This window comes from Hippoglossus hippoglossus, chromosome 13 (assembly GCF_009819705.1).
Source record: "Hippoglossus hippoglossus isolate fHipHip1 chromosome 13, fHipHip1.pri, whole genome shotgun sequence".
In the NCBI taxonomy this organism is placed as follows: Eukaryota; Metazoa; Chordata; class Actinopteri; order Pleuronectiformes; family Pleuronectidae; genus Hippoglossus; species Hippoglossus hippoglossus.
In genome coordinates, this window is record NC_047163.1 from 10735646 (window position 1) to 10754522 (window position 18877).

General features: G+C 42.7%; 1 protein-coding gene across 1 annotated transcript; it reads left to right on the top strand.

The window, feature by feature from the left end:
• Nucleotides 1-406: 406 nt before the first annotated feature.
• itpkcb (inositol-trisphosphate 3-kinase Cb) lies at nucleotides 407-16801 on the top strand. The gene is made up of 8 exons (XM_034603719.1): nucleotides 407-497; nucleotides 2832-4140; nucleotides 13142-13241; nucleotides 13793-14006; nucleotides 14335-14539; nucleotides 14962-15063; nucleotides 15609-15680; nucleotides 15838-16801. Exons 2-8 carry the CDS (start codon nucleotides 2995-2997, stop codon nucleotides 16045-16047), a joined length of 2049 nt encoding a protein of 682 aa, XP_034459610.1. The 5' UTR covers nucleotides 407-497; nucleotides 2832-2994; the 3' UTR covers nucleotides 16048-16801.
• Nucleotides 16802-18877: the final 2076 nt, after the last annotated feature.

The window sequence follows — 18877 nt, forward strand, 5'->3', positions numbered from 1 at the left end:
GTCGGTCATCAGGACTTTAAAATACATTTCAATTGTTCTAAGATTTAAATAAAAGTCATGTGTCCCCGACAAGACAAGTTTAAAAACACTTCAATGGTGCAACTCGATGTAACACATCACTGGGAGACCTGATGATAGCTGGTGGTTTTTAGTCAAAGTGTGAAACTAGTTATACATCTTCAATTTCACATTTTGTTTGATTGTCAGTTGGGATGGTCACTTCGATTATCATGTTAATCATCAGTCAGTTCAGCTTAAGGTGACGGTTAAAATGACTGTGACTGCCGTGCACTGTTAGACAAGCGTTATTTCCTCTTACACGTCAACCACGCTTATACAACACAACTGCACACACCCACACACAAGCACACACACTACACACACACTAGCCACACGCACATCCCCCTCACAGCCTGACAGTTAAAAACCCTCCACATCCCTGTCAGCCTCTAACAGCTGCTTCACATGCACCAGAGCAGCAGCTCAGCTTCTGTCTGGTAAGTTACTCACTAAATTATTCCTTTCCAGTTAATTAATTGATCATAACCTGAAATTAGAGCCAAGTAATATTTGATCAATCCTATGAATAAGTTAAGTAAAAGTACCAATACAAATACTCCATGGACCAAATTTTAAGGATTGTATTGGGGTTGACATTTTTGTTGATGAAGGATCATTTACGGGGATACTCACTAGAGAGAGAATGTACCTTATTACGATTATATATGATGTATATTTTATGTGTATTTATGTTTGACACTTTTTTATTTAAGTTTGTCAGATGTGGAGGTTCTGAGGTTGAGCTTGTTTGTTGGGTGTATGGAGTAAAGTCCTAAATTAGTTGTTGTTCAATAGGGTTGTGGGTTTATTTTTTTATGTGGGTAGTACATATTGAGGAATCTAAATACAATCTTTAAAACATACTCCATCACAAGTTAAAGTCCTGCTTTCATAATAAGTAAAAGAAGGAGTATTAGCACCAGAATGTATCAAAAGTACTCATTAGTGACATAATGAAAATGCATTTACTGTTAATAATACCATTTTTATGTTTTGTAAAGTTTTGGCTGATTGAGGTGGATAAAGTTTGAACTGTAAATATACTGTTGAGTAGATTAATGTAAAACGATTCATATATTTGTACCTGCTCTTATGTTTTGGATAAAAAATCGCAAACTTCAAACATCTGTCAGATAAATGAACTGAAGTAAAAAGTTCAATTCCTCTATCCCAAATGTGTGTGAGTGGAGTGATACAAAGTAACCAAAAGGGAGGTCAGATATTGAGTCAGTATGTGTGATTATTTCTGTGTGTGGCACATGATGAGCTGTTCTTTTCCATTGTTATCCTTCCTGTCTCATTTCCTTTTTGTGAGCGTTCCGTCCTCACAGCAGGGTGACTGCCGCCCTGTCACAGTAAAATGCTCTGAATAACTCACAGCGACCCACTGTGTCTAATGTAGAATACTTTGAATACGTAGATTTTTTCTAGGATACCGTACTGCGTTTCTGAAATGTGTCTTTAATGGGAGCTGTTATTTCGCAGCATATATTTCACTATTAATTAGGACCAAACATAGATGTTGAATCCTACATACTGTTTATATTGGCTGTGTTTTTACAAGAGTTTAATCTAACGACTATTTTCAATTAACCGCTTTAGCGCCAAGTAGTTTAGCACAATCATAATTTTCTTCAGCCCTTGAAATGTCTTTCTTTTGTTTGATCAACAGTCTAAAAAGCCAAAAATATTTAAATTAGTCACATAAAATTAATAAAAAGCAGTGTATTCTCACAAGAGATCATTCACACATATGACACAGTAAACACATGTGTCACTTATGACAGTAATTTATTAATATGATTAATATATGTTTATATCCCTTAGTGTTCAAGTGGTGGCTGTGGAAAATGCATTGAGAAGTTGGAACTATATCGTTGCTTGAAAAATGACTTAAAACAATTTACAAAAAGTAGTTGACATTTAAATTACAATTGATCCAGTAGTCTAGTGATCAGGCGATTAAAGTATTTTTCCACCCACAAAAAACATTACTTCTAATACTAAAGGGCAATGTAATACTAAATCATTATTATTATTGTTATTATATTGGGTTTTAAGACTGTATTTCCAATAAAACAAGCAACCTGAAGTCACCACTTTGAAATCGGAGGACTTTTACTTCCCCTATTCTCTGTCATCTTCTTGACCCAAATATGTATCATTTAACTGAAAAAATAAGTTGTAAAAGATAAACTAATAATGAAAATAATCCTGTTAAAATTGGCTGAAAATGGGCTTGAGTCAACAATTCTTCTACAGTTCCAGAACAACATGCAGATGCTTAATTTCAAACAGAAACATGCTTTGTGTTTACCGTATTTAATTATATTATTTGTATGAAACCAAACAACAGTTCACATACTGTATATCTACACTGTACATCTACATGGAAATACTATAGTGATAGAAGAGGCTTGGCTTGGACATGGGTGCAGTGTCCACACACAGGGGGCAGTATCTCACCGACTAACACCAATGACACTGAGGCTTATTTCCATGAAACTTTGAATTTCCTATTTCCCTGTAATCTTTGAATCACTCCTCGCGTCATGCTCCCCTTTGAATATACTTTCAGGGTCAGTTCAGATGACTTGATCCTCACATGACTTCAGAGCTGATAAATCACAAATTAATTTAAACTGTGGCGACATAAACACAATGAAGACAGTCAGCGTGAATAATGGAGTTTACGGTAAAGGAGTGGTCTGATTGCATTGTTATAACAGGGAGTTAATGTGTTTACTAAATGATTCATGCTTTTCTCACAGATATGAACGTGGGGAGGACGGATCATGTTGAGAGTCCACAGAGGAAAATTGATTACATGACTAATGGCTGACTGCTCCGTACGAGACTGTTTGGTTTCAAACCTTCTCAACATCCACTGGTGAAGGTGTGTCTGGCTGCGCTGTTACTACTACGGCATGCGGGATGGGCCAAACGCGCTCGGATCTATCGCGCAGCAGCAGCAGCAGCGGCGCCACCTCCGGAGCCAAGCGGGAAGCGGGCGAGACGACCCAGCGACTCCGCGTCCGCACATCCAGGAGCGGGGAGAAGCGACGCGGGCACCGGTCAAACAGGAATCCGATGAAAAATAAAGTGCTGTCGTGTCTGGGAAGGAGAAAGCGAGACCAGGCGGAGGCGGCGTTCGGTTGCGGAAACGGAGCCGAGGCAGCGACGCGCCGCGATCACAGGGTGGGAAAGTTGCCGAGGGACGAGGTCGTGTCGGCGGCCGGGGAGCACCGAGCGGCCCCGGGTTGTTTCGAGGCACCGCCCGGCCTTGATGAGAAAGCCCGGCGCGTCGTGAGCGGAGAGCGGGCAGCGGCGGGCTCGTCCGATGCGTCAGACCTGGAGAGGCGGCCCGGTGAAGTCAGCAGCGCGGGCGGAGAGGTTCAGAAATCCGTGCGGGAGGACAATGCCTCGGATCCCCCGGCGAGGGCCATGGAAGATCAGCCACTGGGGGGGAACCACCACGGCCGTTTGGGGTCTGGGGTTCGGGTACTGACGGAGACGAGTGGGACAGCAGCCCCGCCGCTCACCTCTGACCTGGACACTCTGTTTAGATTTCTCCCGGATCCACCTTTGGATCTTGGACTTTCGCTCACGGAGGCTAAAATGACTAAAACCGACCGTAGCACCGTGTCGTGTCCGCCCACAGCGGCCGGCGACCAGAACAACTGCTGTGTGGTTGAATGTGAGACCCCCACGGACTCGGATCAGGGCCCCTTCACCCCCCCAGGAGGCCCCAGTTTCCAGGGAACCATACCGACACTCATCATAACCAGGGACCCCAGTCCGGCCCGCTCTCAGGGGAGTCCCCCGGCCCTGCTGAGCTTCTCCACGGAGCTCAGCTCGAGTCTCGATCCTCACGCCGAGGTCGAGTCCCCCTGCTCGGACAGCGGCTGCGGGGGGTCCCCGGCCCTGATGCGCTCCCCGAGGAAGCTGTCCAACTCGTCCTCCGTGTGCCTGTCCTCCGCGTCTTCCTTCGAGGAGTCAGAGGACGACTTCACCGGCAGCGACATCGAGTCCAGCCTGTCTCCGGCCCGGTCTATGTGCAGCCCGGACGATGGGACAGGGGTGAGTGTCTCCTCCACATGTCTTTATCACAACACTTCATCATTAACAGTCACAAGCAGCCTCACAAAAAAGTCATAAACTGATCTCACTGCCTTGAATAGTAAATGCAAATATTATAGTTCAGTGATCATCATTCCTCACCTGAAGTTTACTTCACTATCCTCACATCTTGTTGGCTTTGATGTGTCTTCATATCCATAGACAGATATAGAGTTTTAGGGACTTGGGTAGAAACCAATATTAAGTAGGCATATATCAAAATATCCATGATTCCTAAGATGTTGTTATCAAACAAACAAATGCAACAATCAAATAGTCAGGTACCCTGTGGAGAACCAACCTTCTCTCCTCCCCCACTTCTCAGAGGACACATGCAGGTCAAAACTTACATCCTGTCACAGCTTTAGCCCCAGGTACAGGTCACCAGACAGTTCAGAGGAGCATTAAGACGCACACGTGCATTTCCAGATTTACTTCAGACAAAAAGATGTTGCACCACAAGTACACAGACGTCATGTCATTGGTCAAGTCACCCGGATGAAGTGCAGTCAGTATAGTAGTGATATTTTCAGATTCACAAAATATTAAAAAATATAGGACAAGATGGTGAATATCCCTTGTACGTCTTAAGGTCTTTAAGCACAATTTAAGTTACCAACTAACAGTAGATGTTAGCGAGTAAAATAGGGAAATATCTTCAGTTGTGTGCCTTAGCGTCATTAGGTGAATCGGCCTTTTAATCACAAGACACCCTCTTTTAGTGCAGGCCCACCACAGGTTGATCAGACCTGGGTGCATGTATCTCACATCTTGGGGCCCAGTTGGGATCTTTCCTCCTGATCCAGAGCCAATGGCTGCAGCGTTATGCAGTGTGTGTGTGTGTGTGTGTGTGATGTTTCTTTTAACGTCTGGTTCAGGGCTTGTCTGTTGATGCCCAGATCTTTGAGCAACCTGATGGTGGATGTTGCAATGAAACCCCTGCAGCCGACCTCCACAGGGCAAACTATTGATTTCCAGCCACGTTGCTCGGCCTCAAATGCCGTGTCTGCATACCGCAGCCTGTTCCTCTCATTCGCTTCATCAACATCGTACTGTGAATTATAGACTGGTCTCAGGGTGGTTGTGACAATATGTGATAGGACTGTAAGCCGCTGGCCCACGTCCCTGATGATGTCCGAAATAAACTAGAATGGCAGTCAGTGAAGTGCATACTCATAAATATCAGTCCCCCATAGAGATCCACTAATTATTCTCCAAGAAAGCAATGAAAACGTTTAATAGACAGTTAATCTCGCAATGTTAAAGAAAGTAAAGGATCCGGATCCAGATCCACACCAAAATGTAATAAGTTCTTCTCTGATCCAAGTCGCATCTCTCCACCAACTTCCGTGCTTATCTCTCCTGTAGTTTTTGCGTAATCAAACAAACAAAAAAACCGCTGAAGATAACATAACCTCCTTGGTGGAAGTAATCCGGTTTACCACTCAGCTTGTGTCTCATGTGGTTTTGGTGGACGTCTGTTTATTTTAAATTACATTTTAAGCAAATCCGAACAATGAGTTTTGAAATAATTTGTCAAAGAAGTTGTTCAAAGCCTTAACTCACACCGCCCTGATAAGCGGAGCATGACTATCACAGATTGAAACCAAACTGGAGGAAACTGGCTCAGCTCTGTGTCACTCAGCTCCCATGGCTCACCATCACAAGGATCTAATAAGCTCAGCCGTCTGTCGGACTGTTTAACCACCTCTCTAAATGCATGTCTGTGTGATTTGTCATCCCATGACATGGTTGCTACCTCAGCACTGTACAGCTAATTCACAATTAGACTGTACACATGCTATCAGCCCAGCCATAGGTTGAAGGTTTTCTTCTCCTCCGGGCACGAGGCGCAGTTTAAAGTTTCCATGTAGGAAGTCGTCGATGACTCAGAAAGCTTTGATGCACTGTGACTAGAAATGCTTGGAATGAGACGAGGCCTTAAAGCAGAGTCTGTCCTCTAGAGACCGTCCCCACCTCTCTTCTCCACAGGGTGGGAATCCTGAAAGTCCAGGTTCTGTTTGGGCCTGAAGATGTTCAGCTTGATATTCACACTGTGCTGCACTAAACCTATAATCTGGGCAGGGACTGTACTCACGCAAATCGTTTAATGATCTAGCCCCAGTCATTTTTCCACAGGAGACGTTCCACCCTCGTCTGGTGATTTTTGTATTTTTCTCCAGAGGGAAAGACAAAAGACGTGACACAGAGAAACACACACTTAACTCTCTGACAGCTGCCCCGAACTCTGCCGTCTCTATGATCACGTCGAGGTGGGGAGAGGCCACTGAGCCACGGCTGATATCTGATATGTTGCTGTTTGTCGTCTTTTAAAGCGAGTGTATCAAAGTGAAACATCCAACGTCAACGTTTCAGTTTCTCAGACGTATCGCATATCTACAAGATCAGGCTGACACAATCCTAACTGCCACAACACACACCACAAGAAACCACAAAAGAGAGAGAAACACACACTTTACTTCACCATCTGCATATCGTGTTGGCTTTGTAAGTGTATATTAAACAAACGATCTTAACAAATGCACAGTTAGAGCCGAAATGTGTCCGTACAACAGTTTAAAACAAAAATATATTCAGTGAACATTAATATGCAATAGAGGAGCAGCGGATCCTTACTTTGGAGAAGCTGGAACCAGAGCATATTTGGAGTTTTAGCTTCAAAAAGCGATACAAAATGACTAATAAATTAATCAAAAACGCTGCTTAATATTTTCCTTTCAGTTTAATCAGATAACACAAGCACTGCACAGCTTGTGATAGGTCATTGATATGAATTAGGTGTGGGTGTTCGTCTCCCTATTTGAGTAATATCATTTCCTTTTTCCACTTCTGTAATGTTGGATCTTTTTTTTATTGCAGCTGTTGAAACTTCATTATGAAGCTTTGGGAATACTTATGTCATGTACTAATTTTTCCACATGGCAGACTCAATTGATTCGGCTCCCAGTGTCGGTAATGCTAATCTGAATCAGCAGGTCCTGGGACAGTGTAATTTCCTGGCCGTTACAGCGACGGCCAGGAAATGAGCAACCTGAGGAGTTGCACTCGAGCTGTTGTAACTGACATGATGACGGTCAACTGCGGTTTCTGATAAGAGCCGCTTTTTTAATGGGCACGTCGTGTCCGTTTCAGAGTTGTGTAAGAGCTCTGTTGTCAGTTTTACAGTAATTAATCGAAGGGGTGTGTGTGTGTGTGTGTGTGTGTGTGTGTGTGTGTGTGTGTGTGTGTGTGTGTGTGTGTGTGTGTGTGTGTGTGTGTGTGTGTGTGTGTGTGTGTGTGTGTGTGTGTGTGTGTGTGTGTGTGTGTGTGTGTGTGTGTGTTGTTGGCTTTAGAAGGCTGGGGCCATGCTGTCAGCTCCCAACCAAACCAGTTACATTATGTACGCTCGGTGACGTGAGCAGATACTTGCTCACACATGCATGCTCAGACACACAAACGCAGCGATGCCTTTTTGCATTCAGAGTTGAGTGTGTGTCATGGAAAATTGGGCTGAAAGTAGAACCGGTTGCTAGGTGACGTCTTTGCCATATATGGTACTTTTTTCTCTCTCTCTCTCCTCGTCTTGTTCTCTCATTCTCACACACAGTATCTACTCTGTCCCTGACATTTGACTGTTATTAGATGCAAATTCCTACGGACATCTACCCGGCCAAACAATGCACATATTATTTTAGATTACTTCACTCAAACTTTCTCCCCCCTGACACTCAGCCTTGTACAAAAGATTAATATTTTCCCCTGAGACATCATGAGACATGCGGCGGAACAGAAAACAAGAGGAAAATCAAGGTGAGCTGGCAGTTGAAGTGCAATGAATGGAAGACAGGCAGACGAAAACACACTGAGTTTGAACACACAGCCTACACGTGAAGATTGTTATTTATACACGCTTATGCAAATGAGCCACAATTGCAGACTTGTTTTCCATTGTACTCATTGTTCAAAGTCCCACACATCACACCCACAGCACCTATACACAAAATCCATGATATAAAGTTAATTAGGAAAACAAATACACTCTATTTACTTTTGAATCCATTTCTATTTTATAATGTTCTAATATTTACAATCTACGGTCTTTCTGCAATAAAAATCAATATCACCCAAACACAAGTAACAAACACTAGGACGAAGCCAAGAGGACGCCGTGCAGCATAGAGGAAATATTCAAATGCTTTAAAGCAACGGCACATGTAAAAAATACTCCATTACAAACAGGAACAATTTATTCAGATCATCACTTAACTCAACATACGGAAGAATCATTATTACTCAAGGGTGATTTAGTGAAGTCTGACCGATTTATTGATCAGCTGATACATCAGCCGAAAGCCTGTCACATATGTTGGTATTGGCATTTCTGTTTGCTGGCTGATAAATCAATATCAGAAAGGTTTTACCCCCTAATATCGGTATCGACATGGCCCTGAAAAATCCATAATCAACCATTTGTTTCAGCACTAAAATATAGAACATACACATTCAAGTACCACTAGAACCAGTAGTATAGTAACACCATTAAAAATGATTAAAGGTGTCCTCTATATGAATCTGGTTGTTGAAGGTGCCACCTTGTGAATGTTCAGTGGACCACCACAGCTGATCTGCTTGAGCACTGAAGACTGAATTCAGAGGAAAGGGATGTGGTTTAATATCAACTGCTTTTGAGGAAAGAGCTCTGACACTACCTGAAAACACCCTCCGTGTATATGTAGTCACTCCTGTAGCAGATGATAGTCGTCTGACAGGTTCTGCTTACACACACACACACACACACACACACACACACACACACACACACACACACACACACACACACACACACACACACACACACACACACACACACACACACACACACACACACACACACACTTATGCTTGTAGGTTACATACTACTGAGGAATTCGTCATGCAGGCAGAAGGAGATCCGGCACTGGGAGCGTATATGGGAAGGCCTGTTGTCCCAACCCTACCCCCATGCTGCCAGTCGCTCATGATGAATCTCAGCTCAGTGTGGGGATCAGGACAGACCCCGTGGGGATTAGGGTAGAAGAGACAGGAAGGCGAGAACAAAGGTTGGACAGAGGCGAAAAGGAAGACGCCTCCTGTGCCCCTGGGGTGAAAAGGTGAATGGTTTAAGGGAGGAAGTAAAAGGAAAGTGGAATAGTTGAAGCAGGCAGATGTTGAAAGAGAGAGAGAGAGATGACAGCTTCAGGTCTGTAGGTACATAGATATGCTTGATTGAGAAAGTGTTACGAGAGGAAGGACAGGGTGTCGAAACAGGACACAAATTGAATTGACAAAAAGAGGTTGCAGAGATGGAGATGGGTTCAGTGTGAGAGAGGAGGATTACTAACCAGGCAACACAGGCCTTAGTTTACACCAGGGCTTTACAGACCGACTGGCTGACGCCGAATAACAGGAATAAGGCAGCACATTAGCCAGGAGCTCAGTTAAATAGATGAGGATGAAGGATCTGAGGCCGTCAGGGAGGCACACGTCCTTGGGGGTGCTCGTCTTGGGAGACCCCGCGCTGATGATGCAGAGTGTTTTGTTCTGGCTGCGTTCTGGCTTCGTCTCCAGGGCTGTGAGCGCCGGTGTCAGCGCCTACCTCCTCACACACTGTTACTCTGTCTGCCAGGTAAGAAACAGAATTCAATTCAGCTTAAACCCCAGAGAGTCCATTGTAGCTGCTAACACGTGACCTGAAGGTAGATTATGTCAGATACAGTTGACAGATTTGATTATTGTGTATATCTGTGTGTGTGTGTGTGTATTCGTGCATGCTTGTGTGTGAGGAGTGAGTTTCTGAACGTTTCTCATTTCAGAGGGCTGTTAAAGGGTGAAGACTTGGTTTAGTTGCGATGGTTAAGGTTTTATAATGAGTGTCCTCACTAAGACAGAAGTGCGAGTGTGTGAGTTTGTGAGTGTGTGTCTTGATGATGAGTATGGGAAACATTCCAGGCATTCCAACCTCAACATCAAGGAAAGGTCTGAAAGTAACAGGGAGGATGGGAGTGTGATGACAGGAAAGAGAAAAGGAATGAAAGCTGTTGTTTGGACAAGAAGTCGACGTTTGATTGAGAGAAAGTGGTGATGAACAAAGAGTCGAGTGAGTCCCATTTGAATGACGGCAGGTCGAAATAAAAGCAACAGTAGAAAGGAAATAACTTTCGGATGGCATTTATCAATGTCAGGTTTAGGAAACAAAGAGTGATGGAACCAAGCTCTGTGCTATGTGGTGGACACGGTGAAGGTTGGACTGTGTGGGACGGAGACACAGGACGAGACAGTTCCTTCTGTTTAAACTGAAAGAACAATTACATTACATTAGTAGCATTAACAGCATTAGCTCTGGCCGTGGCAGGTAACATTAGACATTTGACCCCACAGCAGCAACACATCAACCTGTCAGCTTGAAGCAATTAGAGAGAAAGCCTGATGGCTAGTAGATAAAAGAAGAGAAAGAAAGAAGAGAGGCTGCAGATTTGGGTGACTGCTGCACCTCCCTCTCCCATCCCCCCCCCCCCCCCCCCCCCCCCCCCCCCCGGGCTTTCATCTGTCACTGAGGGCTTCTTTGGACGAGGACAGGTGCTGCTAACATTAGTTAGATTAAAAGATACTAATGTTATTATGGTCTAATGGGTAAACAGGGTTTATATATGTTATTTCAAATGATCGTAATTAGTACAGCCCAAAGTGCTGATTTTACTTTGGGGCTGGCAGGAAAACTGGAGAATGTTTGAAAGCTGCTTCAAACTGAATAAAAACAAAAGATTACTATTGTTGATGATAGAGAAAGCAGCAGATTGGCTCACTGGAAAACTGAGATGTTTTAGCTAAAAAAATCAAATAGTTGTTGATTATTTCTGATGATAGACATATCGATTCAGGTCTAAAAACTTGAGGTTAAACATTTCCTCACAGTCAGGAACAATCTTATTGTTTTGAAAGGACCAAATGTTTACATGTACGTACCAGTGCCCCCTCATTCTCTCTTAAACACTCCTGTGTTATGAACCTTACATAACAGGTTCATAAATATCCCTGACAGCAGCACTTTGGAGGCTGTCGACAGTTTTACTGTACTAACCGGGTGGAGCTTCTGCAGCTTGTTGTGTTTTACAGGGGTTAAGATTGGAGGGGGGTTTGTTAAAGAGGATAAGTGGAGCAATGGGATTTTTGCTTCGGCTTACAGAATATTTCAGCATCCCAAGAGTTTAACCAACCACTTTACTACCCAACCTACCTACCTGCCTCCCTCCCTCCCTCACCTGCCTCACCTCCCTACCTAACCCCCTTAACCTCCCTGGTTGAAGTAATTAGACCAAATAAATGAACATACAACAGAAGCAGCACATCATGGTTTTGACCCTGAGCTGGTCACTGAAGCAGAAAAAAGATTTGCGGAAAATGAAATGAACTACAGAATTTCCAGCAAGATTTCCAGCGTTACGTTTACCAAAGTAACTGTTGCTCACAACTCGTGGACACGTTTGTGCTGCTGGTATGTGGGTCAAAATGTGAATCTGCTTCGATTAGTCATGTCATTAAACATGTCGAAATGAGCGAGAGGAATTTTCGTCATGTTGCAAATTGCGCGCTTCCCTTTGGAGAAATGCAGTCGCTGTACACAGGTTTCATCAGCGTTCTTTGACCTGAGGTGGTGGAGGGTGTGTCGGGGTCATGTGAACGGTTTAAAACTTTCCAGAAGTGACTTTCATTACACTTTTGTACACACCTTAATTTTCCACAAGTTTCCAAGTTTTCTGGACATCTTTCTACGTTTATATCTGCAAACAGCTTAAAACTTAGATAAGAAGATTATTGAAAAAGGAGCTTTCAGAACCTTGTTAAATCTTAGGGTTTCAAAACCTCTCCCCATAAACTCTTTCTTCCTCTGTGGTAAACACACACTCACAGTTTTTGTTGTGTGTATAATTCCTGCAGTGAGACTGTTTTATTGTGACAGAGTTTGAACGGAGCAGCTGTGGAAAGAATGCGAGTGAGGAGAGCAGAGATAGGCCGATATGTAAACATGGCAGAGATAGGCTACTCACAGACGCTATTTAGTAATAAAAAGATTAATTTATGATTATAGCTTCTTGTCTCTGCATTATATTACTCATGTTAACCTGTTCTCTCTCTGTCACACACATACATCCTGTTTTTTAATCATGTATCTCTGTTATTAAAATTTATTTTATATGGTACAAACATTGTAGGAAGTTTTAAAAGAGAGGTTGGAAATTGGAGAAGCCAAGAGGAAATATTGAGTGGTATTGTTTGACTGTTGGTAATGTCCATTACAATGCAACACATTCATATCTTAAACTGGCTGTCCCGTTTGTTGTGATTTCCCACACACACACACACTTTAATCAATCGATGTTATGTTCCTCTCAGATTGCTTACGTCAAAGCCGCTGTTGCACACTGTCCTTGCTCTGGTGTTTCCCAACACAGATAAACGTTATACACATACGCACGCACGCACGCACGCACGCACACACACACACACACACACACACACACACACACACACACACACACACACACACACACACACACACACACACACACACAGAGTTTCAGACAGTACTGGTCTGTTTTTACGACACCACAGAAATGTCTTTGGTAAATGTTTTATGAATGGGCTTTGTGCACCTGGGTGCATAACCTTGGGTGCAGGGGAGGATCTGTCCAATGTCTACTGACGTGTGTGTGTGTGTTTCGGATGGGGGGTGTATGTGTATACTACAGGGTGTGGTTCCCTTTAATGAATAATCACTATTGGCCTGTATATAGCTCTGTGCCCTCTTTCACAGGAACATAAACCCCCACGTCGGTCAGTCAGTGCTTCTGATTCTTTGTTTATGTGACCAACTGCAACTTTTCAACGGGAGGATGACGTTCTTTGTGGTTTTTGTGTTTTCCAGAATAGGTCCTGGCAGAAGCTGAAGACGATGGTTCACTGGTCCCCCTTCGTCGTGTCTTTCAAGAAGCGTTACCCGTGGGTGCAGCTCGCCGGCCATGCAGGTATAAATAAATACAGAGTGTATATATCTCAGAATAATACGTATACATGTTTATTCTTCAGCCTCATTATTCAAAGAAATGTTTTTTTGTGGAAAAATGAGAAGATCAATGCAACTCACATGTTTTTGTTAAATAGAAGGTTAAATCTAACAGCCATGTAGCTTAGCATAGCATAAAGAATGGAAACGGGGAAACAGATGCAAAGTTAATGAACCCCGTCAACACTATCGGCACATATGAAGCTCAGTAATTATCACATTATACCTTGTTTGTTTAATCTGTGTAATGTACAATGACAAGTTGTGGTTTCTGAGATCTGGAGCTGAACCAAAATGTAATGGCTTTTTCTTTGGGTCATGCCCCACCCCTCCACAAACGTTCATGGAAATCAGTGGAGCAGTTTTCGCATGATCCCGCTAACTAACAAAAAAAACCCCGGAGACATAACATAAACATGAGAAAAGTATCAATCTCCTCATCTAATTCCAACGAGTGTATTTCCCAGAATGTCAACCAACTTTTTTTTAACGCTCATTCCGTCTCTTCTCAAGGTAACTTCCAGGCGGGGGAGTACGGGCGCTTGTTGAAGCGATACTGTGAGTGTGAGCAGCAGTGTCTACAGCAGCTGATGAAGGACACTCTGCGGCCATATGTGCCCGGTTACTACGGCGTTGTGCAGCGAGATGAGCAGGACTATAACCTGATGGATGACCTGCTGGCTGACTTTGACTCACCCTCCATCATGGACTGTAAAATGGGCAGCAGGTAAGAACATGTTATGCTATAAGAAACTGTAGAAGAGAGTTTATCAGAGCTTATCTTATGTTTTTGGAGGTAAAGTGATCCTTAAAAATGAACCTTTACACACATAAGGGCCTTAACACGGGTTACTCCCACCAGCTTTCTGCCTCGCCATCGTACCTTGCAATAAAAGTAGCTGTATTCGTCATCAGCAAAGTGGTTTACAGGAATAAAAGTGCACTTTAAGGATATAAAATCATGCAGAAAAAAAAGTAAATTAGATGAAATAAAATGTAAAATACATTCTAAGTGATTCAATTGAGAAATTAAATATCAACCCTTAACTTTTTAGGACGTACTTGGAGGAGGAGCTGCTAAAAGCCAGAGAGCGTCCACGTATGCGGAAGGACATGTATGAGAAGATGGTCGCGGTGGACCCCGGGGCCCCCACCGAGCAGGAGAAGGCCCAGCAGGGCGTCATCAAGCCCAGATACATGCAGTGGAGGGAGACGCTCAGCTCAACGGCCACTATGGGATTCCGCATCGAAGGCATTAAGGTCAGAGGTCACACCGGAACACACACGGCACTGTGAACATGCAAGTCAGTGTTACCAAAGAGAACAAATAGTTTCCACCAGAAGTAAACCAATCAATGGGAGTAAATATTTATCAGTTTGTTCACTGGATAGACCACACACACACACACACACACACACACACACACACACACACACTGAAGTGAAAATGCAATCAACTGTAGATCTGCTGTTACTAAAACATGAATAAAGTATATGATCTTCTGTTTGTCCAGTTGAAGTATCCACAGCAGCTGTAACTGTAGTTACATTTTTTCAAAACCACAACTCCAGAACATGCATGTGTTTGTGTTTGAGGAAGATGTTGCAGGTCATAAAAAAAACCAATAAAGTGCAGAGAGGAATGAGAATAACAGTCTGACGTGTTTTGTCTTTTTCTACAGAGAGCTGATGGGACATGTAACACCAACTTTAAGAAGACGAAGCACAGAGAGCAGGTGATGCAGGCCCTGAAAGACTTTGTCGACGGCAACACTCAGATTCTGGTGAGTCACAAGTTCACTGGCAGTTTTTGTAAATGCAAAATATTTATAAAGTTTAGAATAAAGATTTAAAAACAAATCACGATGAATACAGATATTGTGAGCTGTGTGATTTTAGTCCCTTTTTTTTTTTTAATTTGTAGTGTACAAATATTTAAATAATGTTAAAGAGTATCCCTGAAATGGTTCCACTGAATATTCTAAAGTTCATATAATCAAAAATGGGAATAATTGTACAGTTTTGATGTGTTTATTTGAGCGAATTTCCAAATCCTCTAGTTTTTTTTACATAGATACATTTTTTATTTCTGTGTCATACCAATGATGCATTGACCTTTTCCCTTCCTCGGATTTCATGACACCCCTGATTTACAAATACATACATCTGCTTCTGGTATAAACAAACAAATGATTAAATAAATGCAGAAATAAATAAATAGGGGAAAGGAGAAGATTTGTACACCAACAAGGAAAAAAAGGAAACTCAAAGAAGTCTTTCTGTTCTCACTGTCTCATACCCTACATCTCTTTATTCTCCTTTTCCTTAGAAACTCTACCTGCAGCGGCTGGAGGACCTCCGCTCAGTCCTCGAGAAGTCGCTCTTCTTCCGGACTCACGAGGTGAGACAAACTGACACACAACTCGGTTCCCATGGTTCCTGAACAAACCCGTTGGCCGACTTTCAAGATCTGTGATATCTTGCTGTCATTACCTCCTGTGTGTAATTGCTCAGACGCCTCAAGCGTCACCAGTCTCACCGGTTTCTCTCCGTCGCAGGTTGTGGGCAGCTCCCTGCTGTTTGTGCACGATGCCTCTGGGAAGGCCCGGGTGTGGATGATCGACTTCGGGAAGACGGTCCCCCTGCCCGACCTTGAGACCCTCGACCACAGGACCCCCTGGGTGGAGGGCAACAGGGAGGACGGCTACCTGTGGGGACTAGACAACCTCATTGACATTTTCAGCAGCATGCTCCCTCAGATGCCTTGAGAGGGAGAAGCAAGAGACTTGAATGAAAGATTGATCCGAATCCAAAAGGTGGAAGATTATGCACGATCAGGGGAATCTGAAAACTGACAGAGGAAAGAGTAGAAGAGTATTTCAAGACCCCCTATATGATCCAACTGTCTCTATCCACATGGACCTGTTAAAGAAGAGGAGGGCAAATAAGAACAGGATTTCTATTGCAGAGTGGTACATGCTAAAAGCCAATGTCATGCAACAAGCTCCATCTGTGGAGGAGGAGGGGGGGGAGAATTGACACTTCCTGCAAAGACACACTCAACATTACTCATCTCCCTCCTCACCAGCTCCCCCTGCTGGTTGGAGTTGCACAGAGCGCTCAGTATGATCCTTTTGTTTAAAAACGCAGCTTTGGAGGAGTTTGGTAACGGGGAGCTTTATTAATGTCATGGACCACTTTTGATGTGTAAACACTAAAACACTGGTCAGACCACGTGTTAACTAACTCGGTGTGTAAATACGACTTTATTTAAACCTTTTTTTTGGCCTTGGTATAACCTCTTTACCTTGTACGATTTCTGTGCCTGGCATTTCGTGAAGTACGAGCTGTTTGATCATTCCAGTGCAGTGGACTCCTGCTGTTTCTCTTCCAAAGAGTTCACCCCAAGTGTAAACTGATTTACATCTAATCCCAACGTTTAACTTCTAGTAGAAACTCATATTTTCTTATTTGGATTTTTGTGTGATTATGCAGTGAAAGATGTTTTTTTTTTAACAATAATCAGCTTGGCAGCCACGTTTGTTGCACTATGGATCCTCACAAAGCCATTGAACAAATCGAGCAGTGCCTCTGTGCGTCTTAAAGCGGGAAGCAGCAGTCAAGTACTGGGTTTACAGCAGTTTAATGTGGATTTAATCTCTCACCCCTTGATTCTCTCTGATCAGTGTCGCAGTTGATTATTATTTTTTTTACAGAAAAGTCAAGTGATGGCGTTGAGGGTGAAATGAAACTGGAATTACCTGATTAAACTGATCAGACTTTTCATGAGATTTCACTTATGCGGCGCCTTCCCACGCGGTCATGAAACTGGGAAATTTGAAAGTGTCTTATGATACAAAGGACAATGTATTATTGAGTATCAGTTTAAAACACGAGGATGTTGTAAACCTCATTTTGCTAAACTCAACAGGAGGTTTGTGGGTTTGGATTTGTGTACGCAAAATCAAGAGTTTACGACATTTGTTATGGTTGGATATTAAGGCAGTGCTTATGATCATATGATTCCTTCACTGGAATGCAGCAGGTTGGTGAACATAGCTGTCTTCAGTCTTCCAGAAAGATTTCGTCTGTGTCACCCCGCACTGTGTGTGTGTGTGTGTGTGTGTGTGTGTGTGTGTGTGTGTGTGTGTGTGTGTGTGTGTGTGTGTGTGTGTGTGTGTGTGTGTGTGTGTGTGTGTGTGTGTGTGTGTGTGTGTGTGTGTGTGTGTGTGTGTGTGTGTGTGTGTGTGTGTGTGTGTGAGCTTGAAAGCGAGTGCGTGTGTTTCTCCACGTAGGCGGTTGACTTGGCACACAAATTGTCTACGCGTGCTGCAAATGTTTTGACTTCATGAAATTGGAATTTAAATTCAGAGTTTTTCCATCTCTGTTAAACAAACGTACAGGAAGAGAGGAGGAATAATGTTTACAAAGTGTTTATATTTCTTTACCCACAAATCCTCTATATTTGTAAAAAATGGCAAACTGTCAGCTTTTCAAACTGGGTGCTGCTTTATCGGAAAGAAAACTGGATTCATAGCCACATTTTGTATCTTTTGAAGACGGCGCGTTTTAAAAGTTGTCTGTCCCTGCTTTGTCCAGAAGGTTGTGGATTGCAATAAACTGGAAATTAGTTTTGAACGTTTGTTTTTGTTTTCACTGTCGCACATAACACAACTCACATCACATGGTTCTTTAAATATCAATCCTACATGGATTTCAGTGTATAAATATAATTTCCAAAACATGTACAGGTAAGTGGTGAATTGAGATGAAAAAATATGAAAGCAAAATGTCACTGAGTAGAGCGCATACCTCTGCCAAGGCCCCACTGTCTCCTCATGAAACCACGTTTAAATTTACTAGATCCACATTTTTATTTGGATCTGAACCAAATTTCACACATTTATTTATAGTCCCATTAACATGTCTGACTTTTTTTCCATCAATGAATTATTCTCTGACAAATCAAGGGAAATATTGAGAACCTCCAATCGCACAATGTTAAAGAAGGTAGAAAAAAATCTTGGATCTGAACCCTAATCCAGACCTTCATTCAAATGTTATGGGTTCTTCCCTGGGTCCCTGATATACAGTCTATGGTCATGCCCCATCACTTCACAACATTTCAATGGAAATCAGTTCTGGAGTTTGTGTGTAATCTTGCTAACAAACAAACGCAGATGAAAACATAACCTCCTAGTTAAAACCATTTATTGTATAAATATCACATTCACTCTGTGATGATTTCATCATGTTGTAAACCTGCAACACAAACATGTAATTCTCCATAAAAACAGCAGCAGTTTCTTAGTTAAAATTCAGTTGTTCTGGTCTATGGGTGTGTAACAAGTCTTTTCACATATGTAATTTATAATTGTGATTAAAATACTCATATTTTGTCCATTTGCATTGTCATAATTTCACATTTTAATTTGGGAGGTCTACTTGAACAGCTTTACATGCTGTCATGTTCAAAACACACGTTATTTATCTCATATCGGTCAGCTACATTCTTTTGTAACTAGTGAACCACTTAGAGCATGTGTCAGACACGGCTTCTCCACACACCACTGTGAGCTTTGCATTGTGTAATTAATA